The sequence below is a fragment of the Cygnus atratus genome, chromosome 1 (assembly GCF_013377495.2).
Source record: "Cygnus atratus isolate AKBS03 ecotype Queensland, Australia chromosome 1, CAtr_DNAZoo_HiC_assembly, whole genome shotgun sequence".
NCBI classification, from domain to species: domain Eukaryota; kingdom Metazoa; phylum Chordata; class Aves; order Anseriformes; family Anatidae; genus Cygnus; species Cygnus atratus.
Genome location: NC_066362.1, coordinates 185,579,979 through 185,602,309, shown reverse-complemented (window position 1 = coordinate 185,602,309; position 22,331 = coordinate 185,579,979). Strand labels below are relative to the sequence as shown.

Here is a 22,331-nt window from a genome sequence, read left to right as displayed (position 1 = left end):
CAATATGAGTAGAAACGTTCCTAATTTCTAATGCTTAAGCCTCTTTTTTTCCCTTGAGTATTGTATTTCTCCAGAAGGAGAGGCTCTGAGAAAACACATTAAGTAGTTATCGCCTAGTTAGGACACTTAATGGAGGAAAAAGGGAGAATTCGGCTTTTCAGTCCTAGTTTTTGGGGTTACTTTTTTCCCTGACACTCCAGTGAATTCAGAAGTCAAAATGAACTTCCCTGTGTGTTTTTTTCCCCCGTTGTTGTTCTTTTGTTGTAGTTGCTTTTTTTCCCCCTCTCTGGCATCAGGTTATTCATTGTACAACCAGTATCTTCATAATCTTTCAGATAGCCCTGGCTTTCTTTTTCTAGTAAAGGTAATGGCTCCTGTTTAAGTAAAAAGTAGTGCAAATGGTTCTTCTTGGAAAACTTTGACAAATGATTACAGGATCAAAGGATGTGGACACAAAAGTTACTCCAGAGGAATGTACTTTAATAAGGGAGAAGGACTTAAACCCCAATCTGTATTGTTATTGTCTTCTTTTTGAGATCTTGTTTAGATACTTCCTGCCCCTCAGGTTTAAAAAAAAAAAAAAAAAAAGAGAAAATGTTCAAAAGATGTGTTGAGAGAGGTGTCTTTATGCCTATGGCCGTGGGCATGAGCCATCAGTGGAGTGTATTGCAGTTAGGTGGGGGTGTGACCAAGGATTGGGAAATCGTTTGTGGATCTCCAAATGGAAAAGCTTTCAGATACTAGTTTATATAACATTTATAGTAGGGAAAGTAGTTCTCAATCATAGAAATTGTATCTAAAAAAATGCTTATGTCAGAAGTGAAGTTATTGGTTTTGTGCCCAAGGAAAACAGAGGACAAGGATGTTTCCGTGTATTTCTTTGATATGGAAAAAGAAGTTTTCTAGCCTTAAAAAGTACCCTCAAAATAAAACTTAGCTATCTTTTCTGAATGTGAAACATTATGATAGGTAGGCATAGGTTCATACATTTAAGAAGGTGTTTTATTTTGATATATAAGATGTTAATGCTCTCTGTAAAATAGAGTTCAGGTAATTTTTTTTCCTCTTCTCTACAATATTTCCTTACAAGAAGTAATTCTCATTATTTTTCTAATATTTGTACCAATCATTTGGAATTAGTGAAAATCTAAGCAATAAGAATTTTTTTTCTAAACCTTTCTAGACATTACGCTATTCTATATTAAAACAAAAGATACAGTTTAGTAGAATCGTCTTTAACAGTTCCCTGAACTGCCAGTTAACACAAAAATAGGCAGTGTCTTAAGGTGTTTGTTGCCTACCATTTGGTATAAATTTGAGAGGGAAAAGTCTAGACATGTGTCTTGTAAAGTTTTCTACTCACTCTCCTGTCTATAGGGCAGAAAAAAATGTTTTGAGGCAGCTAAGTTTCATCTTGGAAACTTTCACCACCACCATGGTCCTCAGTAGGCTGGCGCATCTGCACATGTCACTTGCCTACTGTCTCCTCTCTTTAACAGAGAGGTTGGAGACTAACCTACTTTAAAGACATGCACATTTATCTTTCCAAACTGAATCCTGAGTAAAGGTAATTATCATAAAATTGAAAGCTGTATTTACCTCTAAAAATGCAGTGCTGTTACTAAGTTATTTCCTAAAACCTAATTTTTACTATTTTCCTCTCCTCATCTTCTCTAAACTAGAGTCGGAGATGCTAGATGGCTTTTTTGGGGAGATGGATAGCTTTGAGGATACACTCAACGTGCCTGCTGAATCCAGCGGAACTCTGCTGCTACAGCCACATGCTCTGGATGCAACAGACAAATGTGAAGTAAGAATAGATGAAGCACAAGGAGAGGGGGATGTTCCTTCTGAACAGCCTGTTAGAAGAAAGACTGGCATTTCACAGGAAGTGGAAATGGCTAACGGGGCTGAAAAAAGCCACCCTATTGAAATGAAGGATTCTTTATTTCATAACGCTGATGAAGATATGGGGGACAGTAAAGATGTCTGTTTAATAGGACATGAAAAAGAACTGGATTTGCTTAGGATCACAGGAAACGTGCAAGATAATATAGCAGAGAAATCATGTGAAAATGAGAAGCTGGTGAAAGATGATGTGCTGTCTTCGTCAAGCCAGTGGTCTCAGCTGAACTTATCTGGTCTTGATGTAACTCATCTGGAAATGTCTACATGTAGCTCTCCATCCTTCGATTTATGTACGGACAAAGATTTAAAAGCGAAAGCAACCCTAATGACCAAGGATGATGCTGTAGAAACATCTTTGCTGAATACTTTGGGCCTGAAAAATGCACAACAGCTCTTGAATGCCAGTTTGTCAGAGAAGCATGAGGAAATGCAAAAAACTGAAAACAACCCAACGGCAGAAGTAACTCCAGTGAAATCTGTGCGTCTGAATCCAGAGTTAGTAAAAGGATGTGCAGCTGAGAAGGTTTCCAAAATGAGCTTTATAAACTGCAATTCTTTTTTAATCAAAAGTACAAATGTTATGGAGTATTCTGTGGTCTACAACAGCAGCTTTTCCAAGTGTGTAAAAGCAACTTCTAAATCTGTCGTAACGGATGTTCTGTCTCACCCACTAGTGTGCACTACTACATCTCCAGATAATTGCAGCGACCTACATTTCACAAACAGTGAGAACACTCTTACAAAATCTGGCTTTAAAAGCCTGAATATGCTCTCCAGACTGAAAAACAAATCCAAGAGATTTATTTATACAATAAATAATACTTTGCTATATCAGGAAGAAAAAATACAGAAAGAAGTAACCTCTGAATTACCTGTTGATCTTATGTTACCCCATTTGGAAACTGATTCACATGAATTTCAAGGTTGTCATGTGGCCACGGATGGTGACTCAGGTATGTTATTAAGCTTTTTGGTTTTTTTTGGAGGATTCTCTACTAAATACCTTCTTTGTAAATATTTTAGGTAAAATAATCTTATCTAAATGTAAAATCTTGTATTTGTGATAAAGTAGATCTTCAGCTGATTAATTTGCTAATGAGGGCATGGAATTGGTCAGTTACAGTGACAGGATAGCATAAATGTTTTCGAGCAGCCTGGTGCTAATTTCCTGTTTCACTTTTAGATTAGTTTCTGGAATAGAAACATCCAGATTGAGCCATTATTCTAATTGATGAGCTTTAATTGTCTTTGTCAATGCTGTTCAGACATCCAGAGTGTTAAGGGCCATCCTGTCTTCTAGGAGATCATAAAGAATGTTAAAATTGTGATTATTATTTTTCCTAAAATTAGAGGATTTAATTCTGTGGATTTGTTTCTTCCAGAAGCACAAAATATTTTAAAAAACAAATTACATAATGAAAGCAAGTACATACTCCTGTTTTCAAAAGCTGTTACTCTAACTAGAAGAATTATTTAATATTAGGAACAGAAGTAGTTCTCTTTAAGTCTGAAACAAATCCTTATGTTGAGACACAAGGAATGGAAGCCCATCTCTTCAAATTTCATTACAACTAAAAATTGTCTTTTTTTTAAAAAAAAAAAAACTCATGGCATTAACTGCATGCTACTCACTTGTTTCCGGCTACTAGAACATGATTAGATGGGACTGATCACCAATCTTGTCGAGGCATTCACATTTGAAAAGCTATGTATGCTACCAGCACTAAGCATATATAGAAATGATCTTACGGGACAAAATTATATGAAAATTTGAATTTGCATTTGTTAAAATAAATGAGAACTGCTTTATTAACATATCTTTTTTCTAACATCTTTTCTTGTAGACTCTTTGCTTTCTGCTGAGAGGCAACCGAATATCAAGGAAGATAACCTGAGCACTTCTGTAAAAAAGGATCTAGTGGATAACTCATCTTTCAACAGCGGGATGGAACAACAAGAGCTGAGGAACTCGGGGAAAGACGCAAGAGAGTATCAAGCTGCTACCTCATTAAAATCCTTAGAAGCATCCAACCCTCAGAAAGAAAATACAACAGATTCTTTAAATAGTGAAAGAATTTCAAATATAAAACGAAAGGTTCTAAGTTCAGCGTGCCTAATGGCAAGAAAACGTTCCAGGTTGTTTCCTGAAGACTGTTGCTTAGAGAAAGGCAAGGAAGATACATATGTAAGTCGTAACGTGAATGATGGCGCTACTGTCCCTCAGAGCCTGAAAGGACAACCCGCACAGTCTCCTCCTAGTAATAATGATCGCTTGTTTGATGTGTGCCATGGTACTACATCTGTGACAAACAGAGATGTCAATAAGACTTTGAGTCAGATCAACTTCGGCATAAATAGGGCCAGTAGTGACTCTTGCAATAAAATATCAGCAGATAAAAAGCATGCTACAGACCCGTTGTCTGTAGTTGAACATAGACAAGTACTTGCACCTTTGGGAATAAATTGTTCAGGAAACGACAGGATCAGATTAAAACAATGGGGAAAAAAAGATGTAGCTGCCTTTTCAGGAGATGTAGCTGACAATCAAGAAACAAGGTCAGTTAAAAGTGATGAAAGCCCAGAAGCAGCTGCTTGCAATAATGTAGCTGTAGAGATTGTTAAAGAATTGTTGGATTGTGTAGATGATAATTCTTTAATTGAAGTAATTTCTGAAGAAGATAAACAAGGACCACCTATATATTCCAACAAAAGAACAAATGAGAACCTAGAGCATGAAGGGAAATCATCAGGAATTGTTAATGTATGCAGGTCAAATCTGAGCTTTGGTGGCTTCCAGACTGCTTCCAATAAGCAGATTAAATTCTCTGAAGACAGGATAGCAAAAGGCAAAATGCTGTTCAAAGATATTGAAAATGAATGCTTTGAAGCTTCTACCGTGGAAAGAGTCAGAAATTTTTCGAATCAAGTTCAAAAGGAGAACATCTTTTCTTCCAATTTGGAAAGCAAATTGGGCAGTAATTTATCTGGTTCACAGACAAGGCATACACAGTTTACTCCACATAAAGTTGATTTGTGTAAAAACTTCCCTAGAAGTCTGCATTCCTTGCAAGAACTTAATCAGACTTTGACAGCAAGCCAAGAAGCTGAAATTGCCGAAATTTCTAGTATCTTGGAAGAAACAGGCAGTCAGTTTGAATTTACACAGTTTAGAAGGCAAAGTAACGTATTCCAATCTGTTGAAAAACATGATGTTGTAACTGTAGAAATGCACGGAGCAACAAATGTGGAAAATAATTCCGAATTGGGGGAAGATACTGATTCCTGTAGCACTGTTAAATCTGAAAATCAAGTAAGAAATGACAAGTACTGTAGTACGTGGAAAGACACAAATGAAGAATGTAACATGGCAGAATATGAAAAAGAAAACAGAGTGCTTTTCCGTAAAAGTAATGAAGAGGTTACTTTCTCAGACAGAGATGAAAGTGGAATATCTGACAGTGAGAGCTTTCCAATACCTGTACAGGCCAGCGTTTCTAATTTTGTAGGTTTTACTTCAGCTGGAGGTAAAAAAATAAGTATTTCTAAGGCAGCTTTGACCAGATCTGCAGAGCTTTTCAAGGACTTGGATGATAATTATTTATTTAAATCTTCAGAAACTAATACTGGATGCGGCAATTCAAAGGGCGGGGGGATGTCTTCTAACTGGAATTCTTTTAGGTGCCTGACAAAAGAAAACAAAGGTGTTTCAAACATCAACAGCATAGGTGCAATTTCTCATGCGCGTTCTGTTTCCCACCATTCAGAGAAAAAATATGCGGGGAATGTTAGTACACCCGAAAAGGAAAATAGAGAAGACTGGACAAAAAGATTAATAAGTGATGATGAACGTGTTAATTTCAGTCATGTTAATGCTAGGCATTCCGCCTATGGAATGCGAAACCGTCCAACATCCATTCAAAAACAGAACCAGAATCATAAAATTTCCAAACAAGTTTTGAACCCAGGGGATTGCCAAGCTGAAGACAGTTTACAAGAAGACTCTCTGTATGTAACGTGTCTAGGAGATGCTACTGCCACTGCAGAACATTGTGATTTAAGTATATCGGATGAAATGGGAAACCTGTCCCCTACTGAGAAAGGAGAAGGCAGAAGGCAGGAAGATGAACACTTGCCACAGAAATTTCAAACTTCAGCTAACGATGCCGCATCCATTTCTGATGGTCCTTTAGATGATTCTCTACATGGTCTCAGTGTAAATTGTGGAGAAAGAGACATAGATGTTTCAGAGAACTCTGATAAACAAAAGACAAATAGTATCAATATTGAAGGAGAAGACACCACACATAAGAGCCTCTTTGTGAATGAAAGCAGAATAAAAATAGGCCGTTACCAACATCATCAAGTACCTTTTGAGCAAGAGGTGGATGTTGAACCAAGTGAAGTTAAGGGAAGTTATCTGACTGGTTTCCAGACTGCTAGTGGCAAGAAAATAACAATTGCTGATGGATTTTTGGCTAAAGCTGAACATTTTTTTTCAGAAGATGATGTTGATTTAGGAAAAGAACATAATGACAACTTTGAGGACCACTTAAAGAACAGGAAACATAGTATAAACTGTGTTAAAAGCAGTGACTTACATATTGACAATGTTGCTCAATGTGATGCAGAAATACTTAACTGTAATAAAAAGCTTATTCCTGAAGAACCTGGGATTCGATTTAAGCAGACAAGAGAAAGTAGTCCTGCTAAGCAGTCTCTGATTCTTGATAGTGTAAAAGTAGATGCATTTGTTAATGTAGGTGAAGATGGTGAAAGAAATTTGGTAGTTCCATATGTATATGAAAAGGCTGATGTCCATCCTGGGAAGTCAGAACTAGAATCTGGATGGGAGAGTAGAGCTTTAAGTAGAACTTGTTTGTCTGAAGATGGAAAATTGTTTGCAGAGATGGATGTGGAATGCTCAGCAAAAAAGAAGGGTAAATCAGAAAACAGGCATGGTTTTCCTATGCAGTCAGCTACATCTCTGCCTTCAATGAAGGTATCAAGTAACCCTGTGGATAATTCTGTGCCTTGTGATACGAAAAATACTTTATTTGTTGAGGATAGTAGCAAATCTAATCAGTCTGTCCTCTTAGATTATAGTAGTGTTTCACAAAGTAACTTTTCTCATTTGAACAGCAACAGCAAGGAATTTGACGTAAAACATTTAAATCAACCGTGTTCTAACGCAGACTGCTTCGCAGACACAACTCTTAATGCTCACCAAAACCAGTCAGAAGTTGGCTTTCCTGAAGGTGGAACTAATTTAACCCGCTTACAAGAAGCAGCACTTAATTTTAATGATGGAAATCCAGAGGGTGGTCTGAAACAAACTCTGTTTAGTACAGCAAAAGGTAAAGCTGTCTTTGTTTCGGAAAGCTCGTTAGCACGCGTCAGACAAATGTTTCAAGAAGACTACGGTGAATCTGTAAAACATGAAATTAAAACCAAATCAAGAACTAATCAAATGGAAATTCCTGGAAATTCATCTTCCGTCGTTCCTGCTGAGTGTCCTAATTCTACCAAATTTTTAGATGCTACAGAAAGAGAGGGGAATTCAGTAGCATCTCATTTCATTGATGGAAATGTGAATGCTGGTGAAAATGGTCAGCAAGATGCAAACCCGTTTGCAGATGAAGTTTCTGTTCCAACTTCTCAGGTGCAAGGCTTTGAACAGAATACTGAGCTTTCAGGACACGTGCCTGTGCCAGATAAGCAGATAAAGCAGTCAGATTCTTCTACAAGCAACCCTGGATTTTTCAGTACAGCAAGTGGCAAGCCTGTACAGCTCTCAGAAGAGTCGCTAAAGAAAGCTAGGCAGCTCTTTTCTGAAATGGAAAGTAGCCATTCATCAGGATTACAAGAATTTTTAGTTGAAGATGATGTTGAAAAATCTAAAAAACGTACTGAAGAAGTATTTCCTAGGAAAATGCAGCTAGCATTACCAGAAGAGAGGGAAAATGCCAGCACTAAACTGATTTCAGGTCCTGCTTTTGGGTTCAGCACTGCAAGTGGAAAGCAGGTAACGGTCTCAGAAAATGCCTACCAGAAAGCAAAGGCAATTTTAAAAGAATCGGATGATTTTTTAAGCAGCAAGCTCTGCATTATAGATCAACTTCATGCAATTGAAGAGAGTGGTCAACATACAAAATCTCAAACTGGTAAAGTGATGTCAGAATCCAGAATTGAAAAACGTTGTGATGAGGAGCTTGACTTTAAAAGCAACCACGCTGAGGAAATGAAGTCTTTTTCAAGCACTCACCACCTCAAGATGCCTGAATATGTACCACATAGTAAGAAAAACAACCAGCTGTCATTATTTAAGAATAGCTTTCAGCAAGAAGAGACTGGGTCTTTCAGAAAAGGGCTGAATCTGGGGATGAAAACAGAGTCTGAAGCAGCTTCATGCAGCGCTACTGCTAAAGCAAAAATTGATGATCTGTTCCAAACTCCAAAAAATCACTTGAAAGTGGGTGCTGTGGGAAATGAAAAAGCTTCTGTAGGAGATGATCTTTCAGATTCTGGAGCGAAGACTAATTCTGCACAGTTCTTCAGTGGCAAAACGTCAGATAAAAACTTTCAAAATAAGACCTTTGGGAAGAGGCACTTTGAAGAAAAAAATTCACTTGGTAGGTCTTTGTCTTATATACATTAAATTCCATAACAATATATGATTTTGTTTTTGTTTTTGTTTGTATTTAACATTGATATTTGTTTTTTCAGGTCTTCTAGAAACTGATGTTCTTTACCTTAGTGTCAATGACAAAAATTCTTGCTGCAAACCATTTATCCACTTTGCAGCCTTAAATGCACAGCACAAGCTAAATTTATGATTATTAATTTTGAAGGTGTGTTGATTTTTTTGGTTTTATCATAACGTTATAGAAGAAATCTCCTTTTCTCTTTTTTTCTTTTAATTCTCTATACGAATCTAGTGGTTTCATTTTGTTTTAATTGCAAAATGAGCATGAGTATATCTGTCTTCATCGTTTTGTGCCCTGTAGGCAGGGACAGGGTTTCACACATATTGAGACTGCCAGTCTGATATGAAAACTTGTTGGTTTAAAAGCGCAGCCTCTTACCATCTAAAACTGATGCTGTTCAGGGCTGTAGGGACTGTATGCAGTGCTTGCACAGTCTCCAGGAGCTGTTCAAGGATCTGGGCCAGCTGAAAATTATTTATGGATTTGTGGGTGGATTGTAATAGACTTGCCTAGCTGCACAAGTTCAGGTACAAACGTTGGGCAGGCTGATACAGGAAAATTTGGGTAGGCATAAAAAGGCAGATGGGAGTCTGTCAGCCCACCCTGAATCAGCATATGCCATAGTTGAACCCCAACCTTAGTAACAACTTCTTTAAAAGATAGAATTCTGATGACTGAAAGTACAAAAGGTGGTGCAGGTGAGCTGTGCTGCTGAAGTCCCCTGTGGTACAGTTCCTAAGGCAGCCTGTCTCTACTATGTTTGATAGGATAAGGCTCACAGGTTTTGATTTGGAGGGAACAGACCTACTGACTAGAAAAAGAGCCTAACAGGCTTCATTATATGGAGTCTTAAAACCATTCCTGGTAGCACTACACAAGCATCCTGTGCAGAAGAGAGCCTTGCAAATGAGCCACAGTAATGCTGTGTTGGGAAAGGGTGTTTGAGTCAAGTGTGATCTGAAAACTTGCTAATTCTGTTTGCTGTGGCTCCTTGAATATTTTATTTAAAAATGTATTTAATTTATGAGGTATTGGTAAGAAACTGAACTTAAAAGGGAGATCTCTCTTTAAATCTGCGTTTTTATCTTAGGAGAACCTCCAATTAAAAGACAGCTGCTGCTTGAATTTGACAAGACAAAGATTCCCCCCAGATCTCTGAAAGCTTCAAAAAGCACTCCTGAGGGTAATTTCAGTGTTCTTGTGTTCTAAGCGGTAATCTGATGCTGGATGTTACCTTTAAAATTCTTCAATTTCTGATTAACATACAATGATTGCTTAACTAATTCTTTTGTCAATATAGTCATGAAAATTCAGGGAAACTGCTGTGGCAATGTCTCCTCTCACTTGAAATCATGTGATGAATGGTATGCTTTACCCTGTAGTATCTAAATATGTTAGACTGTGTTACTTCTGCAAGAGCTCTCTTATTTCCAGCATGGTAGGAATTCATCCAGTTTTTTCTAATCCTAAAGCTTCCAAATACCAGCCTCAGTAAGAGCGTCTGTCCTATTGATCTAGAATTTCTCAATTAAAAGTTGTATTTATGGGAAAATAAGAAGGTACTGGTATTTTTTATTACATAATAATTTGTGAGGAATATGCTTACTGATATGTGTATTACAGATGCTTTTAATGTTTCGAGCTAGTGATGCGGAGGCTTCTAAAAATGAAATCAAGGTTTTAAAGTTTGAGCTGATACATTACGCGAAGCCTGATTAGGGTGTTAGGATAATGTGCTTTTTGGCTACTGCTTTTCCTTATGGGATATGCTGTGTTTTTCAAGGAACTTGTTCTTTCTAAGCACTGCATGTTTTCACCTACAATTCAGTAGCAGCATTCATCTAGAAAATCAGAAACGCACATACAGCTAGTAATTATTGCCAGACAGCCTTCGATGAGAGAGGTTTCTTTACAGCTTCTGCTTTTTGAAGCCTTGGAAATGATAGAGTATAAAAGAATCCACTTTGGCTGGATTGTTTTGATGTTCCAGAATACTTCCCCTTTCATACACACGCTGCTGTCACAGTGCTAGGTAGCGCTGTGAGCTGTTTTATGCACCTTATTAGTATCGCTTCCATTTTGAATCGTCTCAGCCGTGTATACTCTAACCTAGATAGTGACCTCCATTACTCAGTACGAGAGTTTAAAAGCCTCATCTTCCTGTTTCTCTCTCTAAAGCGGATGATACTTCTCTTGGAGCTGTAATGTAGAAAGATTTGATCATTAAGTGGTTGCTAATGTTATTTTTGAGATATTTGGTCTTTTTGGTCTGTCCTTATTGTACCTTTAAGGAGGTACCTTTCATGCATTGTTACTCAAAAGGGAATTACACCTGAACTTCTTTCACAAGTGGCAATTACAAAGTGGGATACTTGAATATCCCAATTAAACGACTTTTATCCCAATACTTCAAAATGTCCCCTAGTTTTTAAAAAGAAAGTCGAAAGGGGAGTCATACTTAATCTCAGATTGTGAATGTTTTCCTCTGCTGCAACATATTCAAGAAACAAACACATAATCTTTTCAGTAGTTCGTGGGAAATTAAAACTACTTTTCTGGAATACCTCATTCCAAATCCCAGACAATTTCATAGATATTTGATGAGTACCTAGTTGTCAACAAAGCTGGATTGCTTCGTGCAGTACAGTAGCCCCAAGAACAATTCTAGATATCGTAGTAACTGTGACTTATCTATGTTAGTGCACAGAAATGATTTTGTTACGAGATATTTGACTCCTTTTGAACAAACTTACTTGTTCCTGAATGCTGCGCTAAGTTTGTTCTAAGCATGAAAATAATGGTTTGAAGAAAACTTTGAATGGAATTTGTCAGTTGCTGCCAGAGAACAATTGTCTATCCTTCATCCATAAATATTATCCTGCCCTGCAGCAGAATCTGAACAGTGTTATTCTTTGGTGGAACAGCTGACACCAGTTCTAATACCCAGAATAGTCCTGCTCCTGACTTCTGGAACATGTGGCATCTTGTATATATAACTTGTCATCTGAAACTTCCTCTTCCCAGCACAAAGGAGTTTCAATTCCAGGCAGACATGATTTAGATGTGTTGATAATTCTGAGATAAGTGTGTCCTTAGAAAGATCAAAGGAGGAGTTTGAGTGAATGTGCCCTTTTCTGTTGAAAACTGTTGTGTTTTTTTTTTTTTTTTTTTTTTTTTTAAGGAAAAAAAAGTTGCTAAATGAGTTTTAAATTAGATAGGAAGCCTGTCTGGAACTAAATATATGTTAAACATTTCCCTTTAAGGATCCTAAAACACCTCTCACAGGCTCACAAATGGGAGCTTTTGAGAGTTGAGCATTATAGTCATTTATCTTCTAGATCTGTCTCAACTAGTGTGAAGAATTGAGGCTCAATAAGGGAGGGTGTCAGCTAATACTTGTTTTTCAACCTGTCTTTTTACTGCCAAGAACCTTAAGTAAAACAAGTCAGAACTTTTTTATGACCCCAGATGTGTTGAAATTGATTCTGCATTTACAGTTTCTTCAAATGACTACTGCTCTGTTCACACTTAATGCTCACCATACTTTTTGATACCAAACAAGGGGAGGTAATGTTTTCTTACATTTTTCTTTTTTGTCACAAAATGCAGCATGTGGTTGAATGTCATCTTTACCAAGCTCTTCTATAATTATTTGTTTTCTACAGAGAAGAATCTGTAAGAAAAATATAAATTTCTAAACTGGAAAAAAAAAGCTACATGGGTCTAACCTCATGTTTTAATTTATCAGGGATATATATATTGGACCGCGTATGATTATTAAAAGAGCAAAACACTAATGTTCCTTGAAAATTCATTTTGCATTTACAAGGAAATACCACCAGACTCCTGACAATTCTATTTTCCTCACTTTTTCCCTTTTACCCACCATAAGATTTCTTAAGAACCTGTAGAAGTCTTCACTCCCAGTGTCAGACTGTTGCTTTTAGGGGTTTTCAGTTTGTGTTCGTTGGTCTGTGACAACCTGTATATCCTTTAACTGCTACTGGTAATTATGCTGCTTAGATCAAACATGTTGGCAAAATAACTTACATCCCAAAGTATGTTAGTCGCTGAAATGGCAGTTAGAAATAACATTTCTAGTGGCAGTAAGATTATGAGATAGATCCGTGCCTTATTTATTGTAATATTCAGAAATACTGAAGACAGTTGCTTTTTTTCCTATATGTGGTTTGTATCAGTGCTGTTGAAAAAGAGCTTAATAATCAAGAGTTCTAACAGTAAGATTAGCCTTGGAAACTTTAAATGTATTCTACCTGGTTGTTTTTTCTAGATATGTTTTTTGTTCATTGAAGGTTAGCTAGGAAAACAGAAATGGGTTTATCAACATCAAAGATATTCTATAAGATTTTATTACCTATATATATATATAAAATATATATATAAAACACAAAGCTATTTAAATCCCATTTGTAAATTACTGTAAATTTATATTCCTATATGTAGGATGCATGAATAGAGAATAAATGTGCTGTAAATATCTATCCATGTAATGTACTATTTCAAACTTTTTTTCCTAATTATCTTATAGGCATTTTCAAAGACAGAAGAAAATTTTTGTACCACATTCCTTTAAAACCAGTAACTTGTCAGCCTTTTGGGTGAGAAATTTATAATATATTTTAGTTTTTCTAATGCAATTTCTTAAAAACCTTGCGAGTTCTTGTGACTTTTTAAAAAACATATGGTAGTAACTTGCAACCCAATTTTATAAAAGACTAATAATTTTATAAAAGACTAATAATTTTACTTCAAAATAAACAAATTACCATACAACACACGTTGTTGCTGTAGGGTGATAAGATGCTAAACAAGTTTTACACTTGTATTTCCATTTTTGTTAAGTGCAAATTAATTGTTCAGGTTTTAAAGTATCAAAAACTAATATTTTGTCTTTTTATTGATGTAGTTTTGAAAAAAGCCACGTTACTAAATTAAGAATGTTGAAGCTCTGAAAAAGATTTTTGTCAGGAAGCTGAAACCTGTGTTTTCATCTCTGTAGGGCTACTAAGGAACGACAAGAAGTCAAGAATCCTACTCTTACTTTACCAGACCAAGACTTCAAAGGATTTAAATCTAAACCTGCCATTTTTCAGCACTGTGCCCTAAGGCAATCTTCAAATGATGCTTCAAGATTTTCTACTCCACATAAGGCCTCAGCCCAAGAGAGTGAAGAAAAAAGAAATTTGTACAAATCTGGCAAAACTGCTAAAACTTTTGTTCCACCCTTCAAAACCAAGCTGACATTTTCTACAAGTGAACAAGGCAGCAGCAAGAGATGTGACTCAACAATCAGCATAAATGCGACTGAAGAGAGGGAATTAAATCAGATCACAATTGGAAAAGATATTGCTGAAGCTCAAGATGACCTGTCTTGTATCCTGCATACAGCAGACACTGACTTAGAAAATGGAAATTTAGGTATTTTCAGATTTTGATCACTTACCTATAGTGACTGCTAACTATCAGAATCAAACCCATAAGGGGTTTTGAATATTCTCTGACTTCTTTTTTTTTTTTTTTTTAATAAAAAGGAACTGATTCCTAAGGCGTTTTTTTTTTTTTTTTTTTGTAGGGAAATCAGGAAATACTTTTCTAAGACTTTATATTGCACTCCTAACAATTTCATCTCCAAAGTTAATTAAGAACATGAAAAAATTGTAAAATTGTTTTTACACAATTGTGTTCAGACACAAGTTGTAAGATGGGGTATGTTTCATTTGATTTTTCATACTTAAGTAAAATGTTTTAGGAACCTTAAAGATGAGCCTTGGTATATACTTCTTTCACTATTTTAGAAGCTTGTATTCATTCTGTTTTCTAACTAAAATGTAGGGCTAACCATACAAATGGCTGAATTGGTCTTTTTCAAAGAAGCAGAGATTGAATTTTCAGCTGTTTGACTTTCTTTAGCATGTGGACTTACACATTGGAACATTCAAGAAAGCTTAGAAGGTGTATAACTTACATTAACTATTACAATCAAATAATCTGGTTTTCTTCACATGGACTCGTGTATATTGATTTAAACAGGTGCATGAGCATCTGCAGAGTTAGAGCCCCTATTTGCGGGTCAAAATCTCAGGATTATGGATGCTGTAGTCATTATCAACCGGTTTATGTTCATTTGGAGTTTCCTGTGAAGAGTTCATTCTGAAGAAATGAAATACATGTGATATTAGTCTCTAATATTATATATTATAAATATTATTTAATCCCTTCAGTTAACACTGCTGAATATTTAGACTGCAGATTCTAAAAATCTGGATAGTGGCTTAGAAAATATGCTTCTCTGAGTCTGCTTTTGTTCTGTGACTGTATATCCTAAGTTGATATATACTGTAAAAAGCTTTTGATGTTGTCTTTCTTTGCAGTTATGAGCAAGATGATGGCAAATCTCCGCTGTGCTAGAGATCTACAGGAAATGAGAATTAAAAAGAAATACAGGCAAAATATTAGCTCACAGCCAGGCAGCCTTTATGTCATTAAAACATCTGCAAGAAATAGAATCTCTCTAAAAACTGCAGTAGAAGAGAAGTCTCCCAGTTTTTATTCTACAGAAGAGGTACGTTGATACCTTTTTACGGTGTCTTTCCAGGGTTGTGTTCGTTAAAACTAGCAAACAGAAAGTCGGTAACTTTTGATGAATAGATCCATTTAAGTGATATGTCTGTCTGCAGTTTTGAGATAAGCATTTACAGTAGCTCTTAAAGCAGTTGCTGCGTTGTTAGGTAGCTTTGCGTATCCGCGGTTTATAAGACTCTTCCGAATAATACGGATCATAAATGTCTCTGTAGTATTGTAGTCAAACAAGAAACATCAAACAAGGAAAAAATCCATCAATGGTAGTTGCTACGGACTTCTAACCCATGTGAAAAGCTGTCTTCAGATAACATGTGGTTAACATTTAAGCTCAGGTAAGTCAAGATCAAAAGCCTCTTGCTTTTGGTACGGTGCTTTTTTTAAAGCACACCGTGATGTCATGACGTCCTGTTTTGTGAGTTCCTCCGTTCTTCAGGGGTTACGTATGAAATGACGAGGTCATACAGAACAGTCTCTAGCTTGAGAACATAATTTACATGAGTGTATAGCATTAGACAAGAAAGCTCTCAAATGAATTCCTACTGGATTGTCATTGTCTTTTGTCTTTTTCATCTATTTTTTTGCAGCTTTACAGATACGGTGTTTCAAAACATTGCGTACAAGTTAACAGCACAAATGCAGAATCTTTCCAGTTTCTCATCAAAGACTTTTTCAGTAAGGAGTATTTATTAGCTGGAAACGGGATCCAACTTGCTGATGGAGGGTGGCTAATACCTACAGATGAGGGAAAGGCTGGAAAAAGGGAGTTTTACAGGTATTGTTTCTTATGAACTTGAGGCAGGTGCGCCATTTACTGATTTGTGATTCTCATATTGCTAGAATTAATCTAACGCTACTTTTTGACTGCATTTTTAGTACATCTCTGTTAGTGTAAATAAAGACACTGTAGGTTTATAAATTGACTATGTAGACTAATGGTGTTAGTGATCTTCACTGGGCATGAAGGAAAACAAAGTCAAGTTAGAAAATTTCTGGAGACTCTTCTACAGTGTAAATTGTCTATAAAAATATTAATATTGTTAATTTAGAGCTTTTGTTTAATAGCATTGATAGGTTTTGCTTTTTCAAATGGAAAAGGATTCGTTTCTGTTGTACTCTAGAGTTTGAGTGTTGGGAATGACAGTTGTTGGGGGAAGAGTTTCTGTTGCAGGACACGGGTGCAAAAGTTTTTCAATTAATTTTTTTTTAAAGCTGACTTATGAAAATAACTTAATTTGCAGTATGATTTGAAGGAAGCCAAGATTTCAGTAGGAAAACTGACTGGTTATTTCAGGCTTTCTTTGAATGTATATAAAGTACAAAAGAAAAAGTGCACAAACAGCCCTTGCTCTTGCACTATTCTGGGTCCTTCTGTGTCTCCTTTTGCAGGTCATTTAAGATGAACTGATAAAAGAAGTATATGCATTGACTGCATCTGTCCTAAACACTTTCATAGATATTGTTTTGTTTTACTGTAAGCAAGCTTGTACGTTATAACTTCATCAAAAGCACATGCAGCGGAACAACTAGCATACTGTTTCTTCAGCAAAACTTCAGAAAATTTTAAGTATTTTAATACTAAAATCTTGAGCCTTTCTGACAAGTTGGAAATTGACTTTTTGGTGGGACTTAACTTGTGTTCTGATCAGTCTAACAGCTTATCTGAATCTTTTTTAATTCCTTCTCTATCTCCTTCAGTGAAACAGCCTTCCTAGTGACTGGCTGAGTGGGAAAAGTTACAGGTTTCCAAACCAACTTAAACAGCTCGTGGCGGTACAGCTTGGAATTGATAAAGAATGAAACACTACTTAAGCAGTCAAACAGTGGGGGCAAGCAAAGCAAGCAGGAGATATTCTGGTGCTGCAAGAGAGTAGAGCACGCCTCTGTCCCTCGATGCGATGAGCATAACTGCGTGAACCAGGGAGGGCACGCCCCTGGAGCTACTGCTAGGGTCAAAGGCCCATTTCAAGAATGCCTGCATGCACACACACGCATGCTGCCAAAGCTTGTAAGGACAGAACTTCAGTATTCAGACAATAACCAGACCAGGCTATGGAATGTAACCTTCCTGTTTACACTGTAATAAATACTCTGTTGTTAATGTTGCCTATGTGCCTATGCTGCATGCAGTGCTAGGAAGAAAGAGGTAAGTAACGGCTGATAATGGATTTCAGGTTAATTTATTGACGATTTATCTGCAGGGCCCTCTGTGACACTCCTGGTGTGGATCCCAAGCTAATAACAGAGGCCTGGGCTTACAATCACTATAGGTGGATTGTATGGAAATTGGCTGCCATGGAAGTAGCTTTTCCACATGAATTTGCTACCAGGTGTTTGACACCAGAAACGGTGCTGTTGCAGCTGAAATATAGGTAAGTGTATAGCGACATATTTGGAGTTGTGACTGCGTGCTTTCTGCTCATAATACTATAAAATAAACGTCTCTACTTTGCATTTAGTATTTATCTGAATGCTTGTTTTGTTGAACTTAAAACATATTGATATGAAAAACGTGCTGCATGTTATTTGCAAATATTTAGATAATTTTCACTTAATTATAATGGCATTTAATCATGTAGATGAAGCAGTAATTTGCAAGAATTGATTTTAAGGGGAAACAATGTGATGGATTTTGTTCTCTTTAACAGTGTCACGGCTTCTTTTCTGTAGGTATGACTTGGAAATTGATAAAAGTAAACGATCAGCAATCAAAAAAATAACGGAGAGAGATGATGCAGCAGGTAAAACACTTGTGCTGTGTGTTTCTAAAATCATATCACTGAACGCCGTTGTATCTCCTAGCAATAACAATATGGAAAGTAAAAAAGGAGCAGCAGTAATTGAAGTTACCGATGGCTGGTATGGGATTAGAGCTCTTCTGGATCCACCCATCAAAGCTTTCTTACGTAGAAGAAGGCTTACGGTTGGTCAGAAGATCATAGTACATGGAGCAGAACTCATTGGTGCTCAGAATGGATGTGCGCCACTGGAAGCCCCAGATTCCCTTATGTTGAAGGTAAACCAAAATGCTAGTTCAGCTTGATTGGATGTGACTGAGAGATGGGACAGATGCTATTTGCTTGAGCCATGCTGTAAGCTGGATGGGGTTGTGTAAACAGAAAAAAAAAGTTCTGTTGGGGTTTTATAAGCAGTTTTGTTGTAGTTTAATTACCACATTTGTCAGACAAGGTACTTAACGCTAGTCACTAGTGTCGGAAGAAAAAATTGTATTACAAAATTAACAGTATAAAAGTACCTTTTTTTTTTTTTCCTTCTAAAAGATTCTGACAAGTTTTGCTGCGTGTTTTATCCTTAATATGGTTAAGCACCAGGTTAAGAAAGGTGTTTATCCATCATAGACAGTATAAAAGGTTGAGGAAGAACTGGGAAAAAAAGAGAGGGAGGGCTTGGGGGGGGAGGGCTTGACTTGTTTGAGGATGATTAAAGTGATGGGTGAAGTTTCAGCATAAAAATTTTGGTCATCTGGTATAAAGCAATGGCATGTCTCATAGATGTTAATTTCCTAGAGAATCTTAACTCATCAAATTTGTCATACCTGTTTAAAGTAAGCTTTTCAATGTGAAAAGAAACCCTGAAATTAAAATGCAGTATGTTCAGGTGCTGAAATAAGAGTTTCTTAGTGAGGTCAATGTAAAAAAAAAAAAAAAAAAAAAGTCTTTCCTTTAGATTTAATAAGTTGTATCTCCTTTTGACCTACCAATGCCAGTTGGTTCGGTGCCAGTCATTCAACATTTAACTTGTTCAGATTTCAGCGAACAGTACCCGCTGCGCACGATGGCACACAAAACTAGGATTTCACCGGGATCCCAGACCTTTTCCTTTGCCTCTGTCATCGCTTTACAGCGAGGGTGGTGCAGTGGGGTGTATTGATGTCGTCGTTCAAAGAACTTACCCTATTCAGGTATGGTATAAGTATTTTATGTATCTAACCGGTTCTATTAGATCTAATTTATCTAAGAGCTAGTTTCTATATTGCTTTTCAAAGGTGACATAATAGAGACAGTTAAATAAATTCGAGAAATGGTACCATGATGTGTAATAAGAACAGAAGTGGCTCTTGCAGTGTACACATATTTAATTTTTCAGGAGTGGAGTATCCTGTTGTAAGAATTTCAGTTTACACTCAGTATGTTCTGGCTTGCTTTGCTTCAGCTTCAAAAAGCCAGAAATAATTGAATGTGGGTTCAGCAATCTAAAAAGCACAGAACTGAAACCCAATTTTTTCTGTCACTAACATAGATAGATCTGCAAAGAAGTTGAATATTTTTTAACCTTTGGTAAAATTAATTTTGTCTTATATGTAGCTGGCTGTATTGTGTGAGATCTATTTAAAGTATTATTTACAATACAATCAGATTGTATTGTATAAAATAGAGCGAAGATGTTTTAGATACAGTGAAGTCTGACCATATTTAAAGAATCTGTGGATATCAAGTGGTAACTACTTGGAATCATAGAACTTCGTCACCTTTGTAGCCCTCCTTAGGACACCCTCTAATAGTTTTATATCGTTTTTATACTGTGGTGCCCAGAACTGCACACAGTGCTTGAGGTGAGGCCGTACCAGCACAAAGCAGAGCTTTTTATAACAGTCCCAACTATAAAAAGAAACATTTTTTCTTTCTTGGTAATCAGTCCTCTGAATGTTAACATGTTAGCCATGATACAACTTTTACAATCTGTTAACTTTTCTCAGAGAATGTTGCACTTGACATGCACATACAGGGTTTTTCTTCATTGTTTGCTTTCTAAAACGATGTATGACTGTTGGTCAGTGTAGAGTGAATTTCACAAAGGTAATAGCAATATTTGGTTTGAATCATTGCTTTGATATTTAGATCATTATTTAGATCGTTATTTTAACGGAGAATATTGCAATACTTATTATGTGGACATCCTGGTAGAACTAACATCTATGTAGGTCCCAGAAAGGGGACAGTTATCTGTAATGCCATCACAGTACGTGGCTTCCAGGCTGGGGAGGAAAGTGATGCTTCATATCTCGCTGTTTCCTGAGATTGACGGGCAGATATATTTGTTTGTTTTTATAAAAACACTGAGAATCTTGCTCAGTCATACCAAAACGATAGGAAGACTTGAGCTATATATCTCTTTTGACTCAAGCCAAGGGGTGTGGGAATCACAGGAACTGTAATTAAAGTTGTCAGACTGTGAACAGTGCGGGAAGTGGAAGGCGTGCAGTTAACAAGGCAGGCAGAGCCTATTTCAGCAATTCACTGCCTCATAAGGAGCAATCCTTCAGCTTTCCTCATCCTGCTCCTGCCATACTGTCTTGCTGCTTCTCTCTGCTCTACAGCTCATCTGGTGCTGTTCCATAGCTAATTTACTTTGCTAAGCCAGCAGTAACAAAACCAAAAAAAAAAATGGGGGGTGGGGGGGGACGACAACAACATAAACCAACCTCAAACTGCTGTCTGTTTGTCTGTTGCAATAGGAAACTGGTGTCTGGTAACGTCGGGTAAGTGCTAGAGCCAGTGCAAGGGGGAAGATGGGGCTGTGCAGCAGAAAGGAATACCGCTTTCAGCTGCAGTGACCTCTTTGCTTGGCCACCTATCTCTTCAAAGCATGCACTTGTCAAGCCAGCTCTGACACAGCTGTGGGCAAGGCTGATATCCTATGGAAACACTTCAAGCTGAAACTGTTTAAGGGCATCTTTTACAGCGTCTAGTCTAGCAGGTTAAAACAGTACAGTCGACGCTGAAAGACAAACTGGGTAGGATGCAGTTCTGGTATGTTTTTGAGCACTGAGTTTGTTTTGTATCTAAATGTATCTACAAGTGGGATCCAGCTGTCTGCTTAATTATATCGATGCCTATTTATTATAAGCTATGGTTTCTTCAGCTGTTAAATCACAGAAGTTTGACTACAGCTGCTCCATTCTGTCTGTGTATCTTTAAAGAGAAGATTTACCAGCCACTGTTCTGTTTTGTTTTATTGGTTCTTTTTAACCTTGGATCTGTTATACTAAAAGAACTTATGAACCTGTTCACTTCTAACCAGAAATGCTTTAAACAGTGAGTATTGGAGGGAAGCTAGATGAGGTTAAAAACAGAAGGTCTGGGGTTTATTTAAATCTTTGTGTTTCAGTGGATGGAAAAGACATCAGCCGGCTCATATGTGTTTCGTAACAGCCGAGCTGAAGAAAGGGAAGCTGCCAGGCATGCAGAGGATCAACAAAAGAAACTGGAAGCTCTGTTTGCAAAAATCCAAGCAGAATTTGAAAAGCATGAAGGTAAAGATTTCATTATTTCAGAATATGTAATAACACAAACGTTTTTGTTTCTGGGCACTGGGATTCTTGCCACACTGATCGTGGATTCCAGGTGCCTTCATGCTCTGATCTGTTTTGTTTGGGGGTGGGGAGGGGGACGTCGTTTATTTTTCTACAGGAACAGATAGGATTCCATCACAAATGATAGCCTGCGCAGTTCAAAGTCCATGGGGTCATTATCTGCAACCCAGCTCGCCTCTCCTTTTTTGTTAATCTTTCTTGGGGTGATCTCTAACGCTGAGATGCTGGCCAGCTGCTTCGTCAGAACCTGGGATGCGTTATTGTTTGCCCTTTCTTTGTTATTGATGCCCTACCCTCAAAAGAAATCTGAATTCCTAGTTGAAATTGGAGATTGCTTTATAATTCTTAGCATCACTGATGTGAACTTCTGTGTGTGTGAACACTGATGTGATGTATCGGTCACCTCACTGTGTTGGTTTATGTTTGATTGGTAACTGGTCTATGGATAGTGGAGTCTACTACGCTGAAGAAAACCATCCAAGTGCGAGCAGCAAAGATGATTGAGCTGAGGAGAGGATTAGAGTTTAATGCAATTAAGTTCACTTGGCTTTTAGCTGGTGTCCTAAGGAAAGGAGGCTTCTTCACGTGCACTCCTGTGATCACCTGCCATCCCAGGTTATCTGCCATCCCTGCCATCCTTGTTATCTTTGAGACTCTCGCTTTTCCATTGTATGAGAGGAGGTGCCTGGCACACAGACAGCATGGTCAAGTAGCGGTGCAGTTTTGTGGCAAGCTACCGAGTTTCCCTAAGGGCAGGCAATGAGAATTGCTTGCTACATCAGCAG

The 22,331-nt window shown here is 37.2% G+C and overlaps 1 protein-coding gene across 1 annotated transcript in view; it reads left to right on the top strand.

Moving 5' to 3' along the window:
• BRCA2 (BRCA2 DNA repair associated) overlaps positions 1 to 22,331 on the top strand; it is a 38,291-nt gene that overhangs the window by 10,056 nt on the left and 5,904 nt on the right. Inside the window, exons 10-20 of the mRNA XM_035542404.2 lie at positions 1,683 to 2,861; positions 3,753 to 8,537; positions 9,703 to 9,795; positions 13,162 to 13,231; positions 13,633 to 14,051; positions 15,005 to 15,195; positions 15,800 to 15,987; positions 17,414 to 17,584; positions 17,883 to 18,228; positions 18,979 to 19,134; positions 21,342 to 21,486. Coding sequence (XP_035398297.1) covers positions 1,683 to 2,861; positions 3,753 to 8,537; positions 9,703 to 9,795; positions 13,162 to 13,231; positions 13,633 to 14,051; positions 15,005 to 15,195; positions 15,800 to 15,987; positions 17,414 to 17,584; positions 17,883 to 18,228; positions 18,979 to 19,134; positions 21,342 to 21,486 — 7,743 coding nt within the window. The remainder of the gene's footprint in view (positions 1 to 1,682; positions 2,862 to 3,752; positions 8,538 to 9,702; positions 9,796 to 13,161; positions 13,232 to 13,632; positions 14,052 to 15,004; positions 15,196 to 15,799; positions 15,988 to 17,413; positions 17,585 to 17,882; positions 18,229 to 18,978; positions 19,135 to 21,341; positions 21,487 to 22,331) is intronic.